Source organism: Pinus tabuliformis, chromosome Q (assembly GCF_031772625.1).
Source record: "Pinus tabuliformis cultivar Carrire ecotype Pingquan chromosome Q, CPIR1, whole genome shotgun sequence".
NCBI lineage: Eukaryota > Viridiplantae > Streptophyta > Pinopsida > Pinales > Pinaceae > Pinus > Pinus tabuliformis.
The window spans coordinates 1,044,406,220-1,044,423,087 of NC_142296.1; the positions used below are offsets into that span (position 1 = coordinate 1,044,406,220).

The following is a 16,868-nucleotide window of genomic DNA, read 5'->3' on the forward strand; positions in this document are numbered from 1 at the left end:
TTAAGACTTCGTAGTGTTCGAAGGAGTTTGGGATATTCAACTGTGCCTATGAAATATGCCAGCAAGCCAATGTGAATGGGAAGAGAAATTATCGATGGCACTCACAGAAGATGTCATGAAAAGCATGGAGATTGGTGTTGTTGATAAAGATTATGATGGGGAATTAATTTATTGGATTTTCACAGAACAAACAATTATTTGGTTAAGGTTGGTGATGATGAGTATGAGTTTTGCTATATAGTAATAATTTTGATCAAGGAATAAACAAAGTGTTAATTTATAAATATAAGTAGTAAAAATATAATTTTAAATGAAATACTTTTGTCATTTAATATAGTTATTTATTTGATTAGTTTAAAATAGTTATTTTTATTGTATTATGTGAATAGTATTAAAAATTAATACAAAATTTAAAAGGAATTTGTGAAATTTAAAAACATTTTTTTTAAATTAAGATTAATAGTTATTAAGATTAGAATTGATAATTTAAAAGTGCATCAAATGATTTTGATGTATGAAATAGAGATTACGAAGAGACCATCCCATATGAAGTAATATACTACATTGATAATATGCTAAATTGGTCAGGGTGACATGTTCAAACAACGAGTGGAAAATCATACTTGAACAAATTGAGATAAAGGTAGCACATCCCAAGTATAAATCAAATGGAGTCGAAGCTAGAAGCAATATACCTTAAGATAGTATGCAACTACTCAAAGGGGGTAAACCTATTATTAGAATGTGGTGATGGAAAATAATTATAAAGGGCCAACAATGTAAGAAAGGAATGAAGTTTATAAATCCGATTTCCAATATTAACAATATATGTTGATAACAATACCTTATGAAGGAAGAACGAAAGATGAACTTGTCGATTTTGATGATAATGAGTATTAGTCCTCGTAACCATAACCCAATTGGCAGAATGAGATGAACATAAAATAGTACTAGATACATACTCAACATGACTATATGGAAGACTGTGAGAAATCTGAAAGTAGTAGCTTACCCTAAAGCATGATGGAAGATTTTGGATTCAAAAAATAGTGATGATGAAATAACTTTAGCACTTTGGTGGTATCTCATGAATGAATAACCTTGTGGAAAATGGTTGTGGAATTATAGTAGTGTTTTAATATAAGAACAAGGTAAAGATCACACTATTAAATAAGGGCAATGCCGCTCCAAAAGAAAATATTGTTAGTCAACCAATGAAGATGCAAGTCATTTTAAGGAACTATAGAAGTATGGTGACATTAGATCAAAGAGGTACTAAATCCATGAGTGCATATAGGATGGGAATGAAGAAGACAAAAAAAAATCGTTAAAATTTCATAGTTAGAAAAATGGGGAAACCCCCTAGCATGAATTATAGTTAAAATGATAATGATATTTAAGCGAGGCGCCCAATTAGAATCACAACAAAATGGACTTGTTAGGATTGACAGTGGTTAATTAAAGTTCATAGAAGTCCCTTATATCTAATGGATAGCATGGAAATGTTGTGGGGAATGCAGAATTTAGCAAATCCTGTAGCATATTTATGTACAGGCCTTAAAGGGGTCTCTTTCTCAAACAGTAAGCTCTCTTGAGGATATAGACTGAGTGGAATGGACAACATGAATGATGACTAAGGATGATTGGTGAATGTCATAGTGATGAACTATATTATTTAAAATGTCAAGATAGGGAGTTGTGAACACTCATGAGTGATAATTAGGCAGGAATGGCAAGTGATAAACTAGGGAAAATGTTCAAAGGTTTAAATAGGCAAAGATAACAATTGAAGCATGAGAAGAAATGTTGCTAGAAATTGTATAAAGAGACCTGTTGACCATGTAGTTGTACATGTCAACAGTTCCAAGAAGCAGAGTATAAATCAGTGGATAAAACTTTTTCAGTCATTATCATCATTGTAATCCCAAATTTTAAAAATTATTGTAAAAATGATTTTAGTATAACTATAAAGCCATGTAACAACACCTAGGTAAGCCTATGATTCTTGTCAAAGGGTTTCACTCTAGGGAGTTTTTAAACCTCCCCACACTATTTGTGTTTGTAAACACGAATAATTGGCAGAATTTTTCTCCCAAACATACCCCAAAGCTAGGGTGGAACTCATTGATAAGGTCTTAGGTGAGTCGTACTATTATCGAGTCTATGTTTTTTTATCATACTAGATCATGTGTCTTGAGTCACAAAATTTGGTTCAGTCTAAGAGGTTGTGTCTATATGTAAAATTTCCAATTCTATGGGTTGATTATTGTAATATCTTGATGTAAAAGTGTGTCTAGAAATATTTTTGGTGAATGGTTCCTCATAATTAGAACACCATTACCAAAATATTTTTTAGACCCACTTTGAGGGTGGAAAAATATTTGTAATCCCCTCTTGAGTCTATTATTTATTTTCTGGCAAAAATAAAAAATTAAATTAGCTAGAAATTGCCAAAAAAAAAATATATATATATATAATGAGAGGAAAAATTCATTACTCTCTAAGTGGAAAAATCATCAAAAATTTATTGACCCTATTTTTCAAGGGAAAAATTCAAGTCAAAGTTAAAAGCCTCATTTCCAAGGCATGATGGCCCAATAAAAATAAATCGTTGCACCCAGGAAGACTATTTTCCCAGCAAATCGAATTTTTTGGACCAAGCAGTTGATTATTTTGCACAAGTAATGATAATTCTATTTTTGAAGATCCTCCAGTGGTCCAGAAGTCAAAGTTTGATCCCTCCAACCCAGTAAACAAGGAAAATCTAATTCTCTTGGAGATTTGTGCAAGCTTATCAAGGGTTCGAAAAAAAAATGATGAGAATCAACCATGGATCGAGCTACTAGCCGTTATTTTCCACTTGGAAGGGTTTATCCCTTTCATTTTCTATATAAGGAAGCTTTCTAGCTCCTCATTAAAACTTCAACGGATGATGTACTAAGCTAAGTTTTGCTAGATTTCTTTTGATAACAAAGCACAAGTCTTTGGGGTTTCAATTCAAGGTGTCTCTCTCTCAATGATTTATGCCATATGGTTTGTGTTGAATGTTCTTAATGCTCTAATTGTGTAATATTGAATATTGGTGTTTCAGTAGCCAGTAGTTGGATCATCTACTAGCACGGATATCTTGCTTTAGGTGTTGGGTTCTAGAGAAACATTTTCTGCTCACTCGATGCAGCAAGTATCTCTAGATCTTGAGGGTTTTAGATATGTATCTAAACCCCTTTTGAAACTAACAATTTATCTATCAAAGTGTGCAAAGATATTTAGGTGATTCAGCTCTTGGTCAACCCCCAAGTACATAGAATTTGAGGACACCTTGATTGGCTTATGGGCTTGATCTAACGATTTAAGGTGTAGGATTTGGAAAGTATATTAAAAAAAAATATTTATCTCACTTGTTTTCAAAATCTACTTGGGCTATAAAAGATTTATTTGCTAATTAGAGCTTGAATTTTATTGTAGTTATTGTAAATAATTTGTGAATATTTCCTACTAAACCTTGTATTTTATTTTTCATTTTGTAAATCATTTTTGGGGGTTTTATTTTCAAATCTCTTCTAAATCTTAGGATTGGCTCTATTTATATAACTTGCAGGTGCCAAAGACTAAGTTTTCAAGGACAAATCTCAAGTTAGAGGATCTAAGCCCTCATCTAGCCTAGAAGACTAGGGTTTGGACACACATTCATCTTCAGAGGAATCGTCCAGCGATTTGAGCGAGAGCATTCACTAAGGCCAGATCTAGGCCTTAGAGGCTCTAATCTACAAGACCCAACTCCTACTTTTTTAACATCTTGTCTCTTTGAGGCAGTCGCTAGCCCTAAAGGGATATTTTACTGCAAATTCAATGATTCGTATAAGAGTTTGTCATTGGAGGTGGCTACAATCAATTACTTGAGCCTAGATTTGACTCATCTTCTTGCTTGAAGGTAGTCACAGGCCTAGGAGGCCTTTTCAAGCCTATCCGCAAGGGTTTTTAGGGGTTTTGGCCTTAGTCGCAGCCCTATCTTGGCCTCCAAGGCTTAGCCGCAGGCCTAGGAGGGCTTAATAATATCATTCCAGTTGGTTTTGGTGGCTAATAATTTGTTTTACAAGCCTAATACACACTTGGAGGGGGTTTTGGGGCCACATCAAGTCCCTTAGCCCTAGCGACAGCCCTTAGGAGGCCTACTAGGCCTAGCCGCATGGTTGTAAGGGCTTGATCTCTCACTGGAATTGGTTCTAAGGCTAACACTTTGTGTTGGCAGAAGTCTCACACTTGTTCAAAGGCTATATATCACCATTTTGAGGCTTGAAACATCATATATCAGTCAGCCAAAGAGGGTCGCAGGCCTAGGAGGCTAATCTAGCCCTAGCCATGAGGGTTCAAGGTATTGATTTCATTTGTCTTTAGCTAATCTTTGTGGTTTGGTGTCCTCACTTGGCATTGAAGTAAGGCCTCTAGGCCTCAAGGGTTTGCTCTCCCTCTACCCTCATCTTTTGATTTTCTCAATCATTATCAGATCCGAAAGGAGTCATAGCAATGACATAATTGCTCAATGATCTAACCATAGTAAGCTAAAAGCTCCTAGAAGGCATCACACATTAGCTTCAAGGGGCTTAATCATTATTCCAGTTCTTGTGCTCTCTTGTTTATAACTATCTTGGGTTGCTTCAGAAGGTCTGATATAAATCTTACAGTGGCATAATCATTCCATAATAAGTCATAAAACTAATCCTAAGAAGCCTAAAGCACTAAAGGAACATCAAATATTAACTTAAGGGCTTAACTAATATTGTCTTGACTAATTTCCAAGTGATTTTCAAAACTGTTTTCATAGTGGCAATGGGTTGTTTGGTATAAGGATTCATTGAGGTCTGATGCATCTTCCTAGTGGTCATTGAATGATAAAAGCACTGGTTGAATGATTGCATTGGCCTCTCTTTGATCTTGAGGGTAAGCTAGTACTCTTGCATGCTAACTCCTGCATTACTCATTTTTGCATCCTTCCATAACATGTCATAGTTAGTTAAATGCATTTGTTGGTTTTCTCTTACATTGCATATCACTGTTAGCAATCCCATTGCTCTATTGGTGCTAGTTGCTATTGTGCTTAAGAATCATTAAATTTGCTCTTGTCTCTAATTGATAAGTAACATAAGCATGAGAGAACTATAATAAGACCTCTAATTGACACATTAATAAACTCTAATAAGCACCTTGGATCATTGAGTAATTAACATTGCTAATATTGTTTCATTGGGATAATCTCTAAGTGCTTCTTGTAATCTTGTGTTGATAAGCATATCTTGGTTTCAAGTGGTTTGGCATTGTCATCTTGGAGCATTTCACATATTTGTAATCCCATTGAAGCAATCCAACATCATTTGCATATTCACTCTAAGTTAGAAGTGCATTTTTAAAATTTACCTCCAAGCATAAACTTGGTTGTAAGAGAGATAGGACCACCTTCTTCACCCAATTTGAGAAGTCTAGACCCTCATTCACAATTAACATAGGTGACCTTGCAGTTCTCTTGTGGGAAATCCCTTGTAGAAACAAGAGGGGTCTGGGTGGTTAGAACTTCAGGGGAAGTATCGTTAATGAGGCCTTAGCCTCCTTCCCGTGGACTTCTCTCAACAACTTGCGTTTGTGACTAGCTTCAAAATATTTGAGAGGGATTCACCTAGACTAGGCATCTCATTAAAAATAACCAAGATCTTGCATCTCACATTAGATTAGTTCCTGCACTTCATTTAGAATAGATCTTGCATTTCATCTAGGATAGATTTTGCATCTTGCAGCAATTGTTCATCCAGTAACTTGATAAACTAATCTTTGTTGCGCAAGCAATTAATCTTGAGCCATTGGTCTATCAATTATATCTATTTTGGTTGTGCTTAATAATCTTACTTGTCACATAATTTTAGTTCAAGTTGCTTGGACATTTAGCTGTATCTCCTCAACTTATTGGTTTCCAATAGGTTTCTCATCATTCCATTTGTAGGGACTACCCCCCTTAGCCTGCATTTAGGAGATAGCTTAAATGGAGAGGGCAGGGATCAGAGTGATAGCCCCTGCTCTAAGCATTGTCGCTTTGGGTGTACAATTCAGGTGACAACAAGACCTTGAGAGGTATCGAGTGCATATTGACAAGAGAAGTGAGAATCAACTAATAGAGGGGTATTTGACTAATATGCCATTCATGAGTGAATTAATGATATAAAGAGACTTCATACGGAACAACTTATCAAGTTGTGCCATTAGTATTGAAGAAAGTTATTGTCAAACACAATAAGCATATAAAACCTTCGGGTGGATGATAATGGTAGTAGTCGTTTTGTGCTTCAAATTATAAACTAAAGATAAATCTAATGAGCCATAAGGGAATAAGCTCTAGCCTAGCTTGAAGAAGGATGAATCTATGATAAAAAGAGGTTGAACGATATTGAGATGGGAACTTGATGAGATAAGTAGATCATTTATGATAATTACATAGTGATGGATAAATCACCAGGAATCAACAAGTCGTTGCGCAAGTGGATAAGTACGATAACAAACTTAAACAAGGATGATCTAGCGTAATGGCACTGGAAAGGATAAGCAAAATATGTATAGTGATCATGAAATTCTAATGTTGATATTGATGAATTAAAGAATGATTGTGTGGCCAGTAATATATTAATGATGAATTGCACTAAATTCCTTGGGAAAAGAAGAATACATGACTAAAGATTAAGGCTCAAGATGATGAGGCTCATTTGAAGTTTAACGATATATTTAAATGACTATATCTACTTTGAAAAAGTGGGAACAATTATTGAAAAGTAATTGGTATCTTAATGTAACATGACACTAATAGTACTGGTGAGATATCCTAGATCCTGGAGGGATGTTGAAAAATGTTGTTTCATAGCTGGTATTCATTGTTTATACAAGTAAATGAAATTGATTCTACTAATGAATCATGATAAGAATGCTTATGGTGTACTTTTGCTCTATATTTGATATGTAATGAAATGATTCTCATATTTATGAAGTTATGTTGACATGTGGTTCCATTTATTATGTGATATCATGATATATCTTTGATGTTATAATTTATGATGATATTTCATGGTGTGAAGCTTGTGGTAATCACATGCAGATTTTATGACATGCATGAACTTGCAGTTTTTACTATTCAGAATGTTGTGATAACAATGATGTTATGTTCTCATGATGGCATGCAAGAATTGGCATGTGGAGTATTTTCTATGATATTATGACGTTATAACTAATGCATTGGTTGCATGTTGAGATGCAATGATTGACAAGACATTCACAAATGGGTCGAGAGGATCGATTTATTTGATGATCTTGTGGAAGCCCATACCTATGATGGATAGTTCTTGAAGGGCTATGTGACCATCTTGAGGAGGTCGAGTGCTTGATATTGGTTGGGATGTTGAAGTTCAAAAGTGTGTAGCAGTGTTATCAAGACAGGACCAAATCAGTGTGAACCAACCGGTCTGACCGTTTTGAGGTTAAAGTTGGTTCAGATCAATAACTTGAATCGTTTTTTGTTGGTTTGGTATGGTAAAGCCACGTAGAACACAAGTGGGGACTATTTTGCTTTTTTTCTTATAATTTTTGCCTTATTTGGGCACTAGCCCGCAATAGGTGCCCAATATTCAAGCCTATGGCCCTACTATTGCTATACGATCCATGGTAATGTTAAAAAAAATCATCCTTTTACTTAAATTTTTAACATTACCATGAAATGGTTGAGGATGTTTGAGTGGTTCCAACCTCATTGGATTTCATATGAAGAAAGTAGAATTTTAGATCTCACTCAAAATCCAGTAGACTTAATAGTTTTCCAAGATTGGGGGGGCTGCAATGTTTCCATTGGATTTTATCATGTATGAGGGTATCGAACTAGCATCTAAACAAGAGCACCAATCCCTCTATGTACCTTGATGTTAGTGGCATTGATTGTTGAACTCCTCTATTATAATCCTACTAAAAATGTACCCATCACTCAAAAAATCTTGAATTGACATGCTAAGCATTTTTTATCATATTTTAATGCTTAGAAAGTGATATTGATGACGAAGATCCAAATCTAGGCAAATATTTTGATGATATGTAGGTATTTGTTGTAGCATGATTTTTTTGGATGTTAGAGGCCATATAGGTCTTGCTTTTTGATGTATTTTCGATTTAAAGATGTATTGCACTTGGTGTTATTTTGGTTGTGCACCTTAGGGCCTTACATGCTCTATAAATGAGAACTTTTTCTTATTTGTGTATAAATGTTTTGGATTCAAATGGATGCACATGAATATATGTGGTTTTGTTTAACATTTGAATATTTTGTGTTTTTGGTTGACCGGATTTTTGATCTGGTCTTTTTACCGGTTTCAGTCTGGTTTTGACTGGTTCCCAGTCCGGGGGGTTCATCGGTTTGATGACCGATCTGGTTCTGATAACATTGGTGTGTGGGACTTCGATGCATGGGATTGTGCACCTTAGTGAGTTATGGAGGGAGTTGGGCCAGCCTTACGAGATGCCCAAAGTCATTGAGTACTAGGACCGAATGCCTATCTTGGGGCAAATGAGGTCTAAGCCTTGGGGCTCTAGTATAAACCAATGAGGCTTTATGCCTAGTTTCAAAAGGACTTGAGATTCCTTGTGATTTCCCCAATGTTGTGATGTAACTTTTGATGTCTGTTGGTATACTAGTTCAATAGAGGGTGTTGGGCAAACATAGGGCAATAAATAAATAAAATAATAAATAAGTTAAATGATTAAACTTAACTTCGAGACAAAGTTCCTTAAAGAGGGGGGAGTATGTAATGCCCTGGATTAATAAATCAAGAAATAATAATAATAATAATAAAATAAATGAAATAATATTAATATATAAATAAATAAAACAATAAATAATAAAGAAAAGATAACAATAGTAAATAAATAATAAATGGAAGTTCAAAATAAATATATTAAAATAGACTATAAAATAAGAATAAGTTAACAAAAAATAATAAGGAATAAAATATGCAAGAGTTAAATTAAGAAAAAACATGGAGTTAAGGAAAACTTAAGACAAAAATAAAAGTTGGCATGCACACATGGATTGTGTGCATGAGGATCCCCTTCCAATCCCCTTTCTATTTAATGGATGAAAGGGAGGTGACTGAGGCATTCATCTTTTCTGGAGGAGAATGTTGGGAGACAAAGGAGTCACTGGCAATAGTAGATGATTGAGGGCTTGGGGATGGCCAGTTGTAGAAAGATTTTGTGCAGTTGAGCCTACGGTTGGGTGGAGAGTCGTTCCCAAAACTTTGTTCCAATCGGCAAGATTCGGGTAGCGTTACAACTCTGAAATCACCATTAAAATATATCTTTGCTTTCCAAGTAAGTCTTCTCTTCTCATGTTCTCGTAGATTATATGCTAATTAGTTGAATATTTTTGTGTTGATTATTAAAGGCATGGTTTGATAAAATTAGTTGTATGTTTTGAATTGTGGGTCATTACAATTAGCCCTTATAGATGAGGTTGTACATCAAAGTTTCCAAAATCAGCATTTATACATGAGGCTATCTGTGTTAAAACTGAAATAAAATATGTGCTAAAGACAATTATTGACTACATATCATTAATCATAACAATCCTCATCTTCATCAACAAACAAGATGCTTGTTCAACAAAATAGGTAACTCTACTAGTACTTCTAGTTCCACTTGCATCACCACTAATATCAGGGGTAGCAAGAGAGAGCACTAAGTCTCGACATTTTGCTTCCACATCCCAATCTTTATGAGGTCTACTTGTATATTCTTCACCCCTACAAGACACAAGGCGTAGGTTTGAATGAGCATATACAAGATCCTTAGCCTTCTGTGATCCCAACTTGCTGCATTTCGGGGTTAATGCTTGCTGCTTGAGTGGACCCGAAACAAATACTTAAGTAGCCAAAACACTGTGGTTTTCAGCTGAAATGGCCCTGAAATGTCACCATCTGTACCGTATGACGTTTTGGAATCATGAAATGTTGTATGGTACGACTGGTGGTGTGTCATTTCAATCGAGTTTTAGTGTTTCAGTACTTTTCGGATACTAGTACATTGCCTAGGGAGGCATTTTGTGCAACATAGTTCATAAATATGTTGCACCATAATCATCTGACTTGAGTGAGAACTTAGCAAAACATCAAAGGTGTCATCAATCACATCCATTATGGAGGAGTGAAGAACATGTGTGGTTGTTGGCTGGAGATCCACATCATAAGAGAAAAGTCTTCTCCTATGGTTACCCGTGCATGTGGATGGGTAACATAACCCAAGGGGAGAGATTCTCAATCCCCAAAATTCCCAACATTTCAATGGAGAGAGAGCTCCACTTTATAGAGTAGGTCTCTTTCTCTCATATAATAAAATATTATCATCTTCTAACTACCTCCATGAAAAGTCAAACAAAAATTATAATGATGGAGTAGTTAGACCTCTCCTAAATCCATGGTGAACCATGTCACATGTGAAAACTAGGCTCTCCAAGGCAATTTGCCCTTATCCAAAAATAATAGTAATATGCACCAAATAATGCTCATGATAGGAAAACACCACCAAAAATAGGCATCAAACCATGTCAAATGCCAAGTATCCACATGAAATGAGCCCTCCAAAAGTGTGCATGCATGCAACCATTCATATGTGAATTTCAAGGTAACCAACTCCATGGATAAATGTGCAAGGTGCCAAGTAGATGGAGCATTCAACAAAGAGAAGATGTAGTCAAAACCCCAAAATAGAAAGTGGACCATCTCCATAAAGCAAATCCAAGGAGAAAAGGGTATATTAAGGTTTGACCATGCAAAAAATCCTCAAAAATAAAATATATATCTCCAAAAATAGCAATAAATATCTCCACAAATGCACCCTCCAAGAACATCCAAAAATAAAAAGGATAGATTTCCACAAGTGCACCTTGCAAGAATAATCTCCAAAAATAGAAAGGAGACCAAATACAAGGGAAAGTTAAAATACACGTGTGACTCTCCTCATGTGCCACATGCCTCCCAATAACAACCTCCATAAATAATATAGGCAAGCCAACTTCCAAGTCAAAGAGATGAGAGTGCTCTCTAAAGAAGGTCAAAGATGCCAAATGTAGCTGAAATATCCATGCAATATAGATAAGAGAGCACCCATGGGCCAAGAGAGTTGCACCCTAGAAAAATTTGCCATGTAATTGTGAAAATTCCTAGATCTAACAATCTTAGGAATCCTACTACAACGAGTTGAATCTACTTCACCTAGATCGTAAATTACATTACAAACTTATTTCATATTTCTTCTTGAAATATTGAAGCAAATTACTGAAGCAGCCTACACCAAATTAAATATGATTCTGAAACATAGAAACTGAGCAAGGAAATACAAACACATAGGACACCGTTATTTTTGGACAAAAGTCCCCAGAAAAACCCAATGCGGGAAAACCGGTGCAACAACTCTGAGGGTTTATTATTATTAAGCAGTAGCAAATTCTGAATACATCTTTGAATACCTCACAGGGTTATTCAGTTACAGAGAGAAATACTGGCAAAAAGAATTGTGAGGTTACCTCACACTATCACTAGAAATCCTAGTTGATCCAGCCCCAAACTGATTTCCCCCGGCTTTTCTGGTTGCCTCTGCGTAGTATCTGCGTCATCCCAGCATCAAGCTCTCTGGGACTACGTCAATCCTCTGGTTGGTTGATTTCTTGCTCAGGAGATTTGATTTCTGCCCCCCAGTCTCACACCCCAGCTCCCGGCTTCTGAAACTCGAATTCCCTCTACAAATTTTGGACTCCTCACTGGCTTCTGCGCTACCTCTACGTGGCTCTGCGTCAACCCCTCTGGCTCAGCGCTGCCATTGTTGGATTACCCTTTGTCTTTCTCTGTTGATGATTCTCCGGCTAAGAAAATCACTCTCTCTCTCAGGAAGCTATCCCTGCCCCTCAACTACAAGAAATCTCCTCAATCGAATTTTCCTCCTGAGAACTTCTCACTTCAGAAAATTGATTTCTTGATCTCTCTTGGTGTGTTTTCCAAATGACCCTCAAGCCCCTTCTTATATCTTTCTATTGGACAACCAACGGCCTAGATTAACTCCTAATCAAAGGCTCGGATCATTTTGACTTGATCTCCGTCTTTTTCTAGAAGTTACACCCACAATTAGATTAATACCCATTAATATTTTAATTTTCCTAAGTTTAGACTTAGGAACTCCATTAAAAATATTAATTATTTTAATAAAATCGCCTCTGGGTGGAATTTCCCAAAACGGTTTATGGGTTCTTTGGAATGCATGGGCCCAAGCCTCCCTGTAAAATTTGAGGCCTAAAGCACATTCGATGCTACCCCAAATCAACAGTAACTACCTCAACCACCCAAGAAATCATAAAATATTCCCCATGTGAAGTGTGACCTAGGAGGATGTGCCAATGTGGTTAAAAAGTCATTAATAAAATACGCCATATATCATGTCATAAAAGTTTTCAACCAACCCAAGAGAGTCCACCCTAGAGAAGTGTGCCAACCTCTCTAAGAAGCATAATCCATTGCATGCCTTGAAAATTGTGCCCAAGAATGGGGGTGCACCACTAGAAAACTTCAACCGAGTTCAAATAACCACTCCAAGTGTGAAAAGGAAGCATATAAAATAGGGTGTCCAAGCTATTAACCTTTAATTGGATAAATTAAATTAATTTAGTCATTAAAAAGTTAAATCAACCTCAACATGTGTGGACAAAGATTAATGCTCAAATATAACCACAATCCTCCTCCCAATTAGTCACCAACAACTTAAATCATCATGAAAATGTATGCCAATAAGGGATGCACTTTAATAAAATGTTGTACTATGTAAATAAAAGATGTTCTACCTAGCAAAACCCCTTGGGGGGCTAGAACCATCAACTATATCCAAGATAATCATATATACTAGACCACCATAAATAGATAGTATGCTCCACACCCAGTAAAAATGCAACCAAGAGGTGATCAACAAAGAAAACACATGTGAAAATATCACCAAACAACAGGCATGATCACCGTCTAAACAAGGAGAAGTGAGACTCCCACAACCAAAGATCTTCATCGAGTGATCTAATGCAATGAAGAGAAAGGGGCTCCATGAAGATGTATCCACCCAAGTCGATCGAATACTCCAAATGAACCAGCAAAAAATCTCCATCAATGTGATGAAAATCAAAAGATAGAACCTCATACAATATAGGTTGCAACACCAAGCTCCAACTTGGGGGCATGCACTCTTTTTGGGAGTGAATGAGAACCCCAACCATTTTTGGCTGAACCTTTCAAAAAGAAATAGAAGGCAAGACCATGTGGTGGGATGGAAATAATTCAACATCCACAAACATCACATACTGATCATGTCTCTTTCTTTTTTTAGATACATCAACAAAAATTTAAAAGTTGGCTACAACAATGTCAAAAAGATAATGAAAATAAACTAATGCTCATGTGTTGAACTTATTCTTCCTACTCTACCTACCATAGAAATAGCTAATTATAGACATGCCCAAAAAGCAAAAAGCAAGAACGAATAATCCTAAAGAGATGGAGGCATTAGCCTATCTTTTGAGAAAGCAAAAAGTGGGCAAGCTTGATCATCTTGCATGCAGTTAAAAGCAGTCTTGTTCAACTCACCTTTTTACAAGTATCAATAGTATGAAATCATCTCTAACATGTGGGTCCTAGCATCTCTTGATACTAGGAAAAAGCAAACTAAACAAAATAGTATTTTCCGTGATCTGATCTCATTAACTCTGGAAGGAGCCATGATCAAAGTCAATGTTTGGATGCATCTGAAATGAGACCAGTACAATGGACTCTCACTGGATCTTAACCCTCCAATTGCATAAATACTATTGGGATTAACAAGGCGATGAACCAAGCAAATTGACTTCAAAACATATTAGATCCTTCAATACTGGAAACCAAGTTTTGGATGCAGTCACCAGTTATCAACTCACGAAACTAATTATAGTCAGTTGCAGCTACAATTCAGTTAGCTGTCAAATAAAAATGTTTGAATAGAAAACCAACTTATTCCACTGGAAAGTTGCAAAATACTAACAACTATCAAATCTTAGAGTCAAATCAGATATATACAAAACCCCCTTCACACCACCACAAATCCATTCCTAAAATTAGATTTGCAGCCAATAACATTTTAAGACAAATATGTACTTGAATTCAAGAGATGCACATTCAAAATTATTAGATCATCTTGTGTAGCAACATTTTACCATGTATTAACATTGCATTTTTCTGACTAAACACTAGTTGAGAAAATGATACTACATCCTGAGAACGAGTTTTTGTCACAGACAAACAAAAATAAGACCATTACCTCATACACTCCTTGGTGCATTAGCAAAAGGTCACGACTTCCTGATATCAGTTGCCAAACAAGACCCCTCAGGCAATCTGGAATACCCTTTCTGATACGCCTTGTAACAACATTCGGCTTCCTTCTGGCATAGTGCTTCCAATCAGCTCCACCAGCTCCGATCATTTTCCTCCACTTTCGAACCCTCCTTTGTTCCCTACAAAATTTCAAACCATTGTGAATGGGCTCTAATTATAGAACAAGTTATCCAAAATCCAATAGGGACATAACAACTTAATATATTCTGGATTACAAAGAAAGGTTTGAAACTTCCAGAAAACTTAACTTGAATGAATAGTAAATACTGCAGAGAGGCATTAAAATAAAGACAAAACAAATCTGATTAATGATAGCACTATATAGAAACTAAGAAATATAAAAACACCACCAACAGTATGGAATTGGTTTCAAAAAGAAAAGGTTAATATGTCAAAAGCATGAGCATGAGTACTGTTGGAAGCAGAAATAGCTACCATATAAAAGAAAAAAGAAAAAGGGCATAATAAAGATATCATAGAGCAATGAAGCTTTCTTGGTAGATAGATCATCGATAAAGTCCCTGACAGATCTTTCAGAAGTGTCCAAAGCACAAACTGAGATATAGCTAAAGGTAATTTTGGCACTGCAGCTGCTTGATGAGACCAAGCAAACCATAGACTCCATCTAATAGAATCAACAAATCTCTTAAAATCTCACTCAACAAAAAATTATGGGTGTTTAAACTTTGAAGTGCATACAAGGAATTGATACTTCCCAGCTATTCCCACCAAAATACCAATATCCCAATATATATCAGATATCTAAGATATGATGATATCTGATTTAGAATCTTGATAAAAATATTCTACGCTGCTAGATTTGTGTCATAAATATATATCTATCAGCTGTAGTCAACAAACTTTAATGTAATTCAATTTCAGCCAAACAGAATAATAATAAAACAGCAGTGCAAATGAAAAATTGGTTGATCAAACATATAACCATTTGAAAAAAAGCACTATCGTTGTTATACATACAACACAAGTGTCCCTTTGTTGCTTCAATTTCATATGAACTCTATGTTGTATAGAGCATGTTGTAGATATTCACATCCACCATGCCATGATAGCATATAGAGAATTTTGTCTGCATGGCATGTTTCCTCACATGGAATATTCATTATGAAAGATGCAAAACAAAGAGTTTTGTGTCCCATCCCATGTCTCCCTTAATTACAGCACGTTTTTGCCATGAGAACACGATTTGTCTTTCATGTCCCAGTATGTGATTTTCTTTCTTTCTTTGTTGACTGAACATCATAGCTTGTGTAAAAGGCTACTTGGAGCAGAAAGGAGTAGGCCCCTCTTTCCTAGCTTTGCTTAACCTATTCACCACTATTACATGCATGTCTCATCTCTACCCCACTCTTAAAGGATATTTGTTGGCCACATTATAGAGGTATGGGGAAACCAATTCATGTCATGACAAATTTGGTCCAATAACTCAATATCCTGTCAAACCTTACTTTATTCCTCGATTTCTCTCACTTCATTATGCTCCAAGACACTTCATTTCATTTCTTTCATTCTATGATTATCCCTCTTAATTATCTCCAGCCATTATTAAGAACAGTAAAGCAATATTTATATTTCAAAAAGGTCCACATCTAAGTTGCACAAAATGCCAAAACATTTCGGAGTTTCCAAAATGGGTACATTTAGAAACGTCACCTCCCAAAAATGGAAACATCGGCCGAAACGTCATGTATGTATATATAAATAAATAAGTAAATAACACATTATCTTGCAAGAAAAAAGGGAATAAGACCCATAGATGACAATTTAGAAGGAAAAACAAGCCTATATTAACTCTCATAGATGATTACATGATGGTCGAGTTTCGGGTATGGGTAAAAGGTTGTGCAAACATTGAAAAATGATAATCTTTCTTGTGGAGAATTGAGATAGTGGACTAAACTATACAACTAATTTTAAAACCATAAGAAGTGGTAAGAGTAAAGACGAAAAGGACATTATTTTCCTAAATACAGAGGGCAATAAAAAAATATGTTTTCCTTTTAAGATAAGATAAGATAATTTTATTAATGTCCCAAATGATCTAAAAATTAGGTCAATGGGACTCAAAAGTATGTGCAAACAGGCCTTCTAAGTTCTAAACACTAGATGCAACATTAAAAACAAAAGTAAAAATGACTATATCCATCAATACAATGTAAGGGTGGCCTACTCCACAATCACAGTAGAAGTAGAAATAGAAGACATACAAAGAACCTCAAAACTTGAAAAGGGTGAAGATGTGACCATTACAAAGATGGAAATTCCATACCCTACATCTACGATCGAGACGAGGCCTGTGCGCTAGTAGAGGATGTCCTTGGGAGAATATCTAGGTATGAGATGGTTTAGCTAGGTAATTTTGGGAGGATGTTATGAATAAAT

At 35.7% G+C, this 16,868-nt stretch overlaps 1 protein-coding gene across 4 annotated transcripts in view; it reads right to left on the reverse strand.

The window, feature by feature from the left end:
- The window catches only part of LOC149223078 (uncharacterized), a 211,872-nt gene that overhangs the window by 119,858 nt on the left and 75,146 nt on the right, over positions 1 to 16,868 (reverse strand). For all 4 annotated transcript variants that reach the window (XM_089385744.1, XM_089385743.1, XM_089385742.1 and 1 more), the window contains one exon: positions 14,392 to 14,587. In XM_089385744.1, coding sequence (XP_089241870.1) covers positions 14,392 to 14,587 — 196 coding nt within the window. The remainder of the gene's footprint in view (positions 1 to 14,391; positions 14,588 to 16,868) is intronic.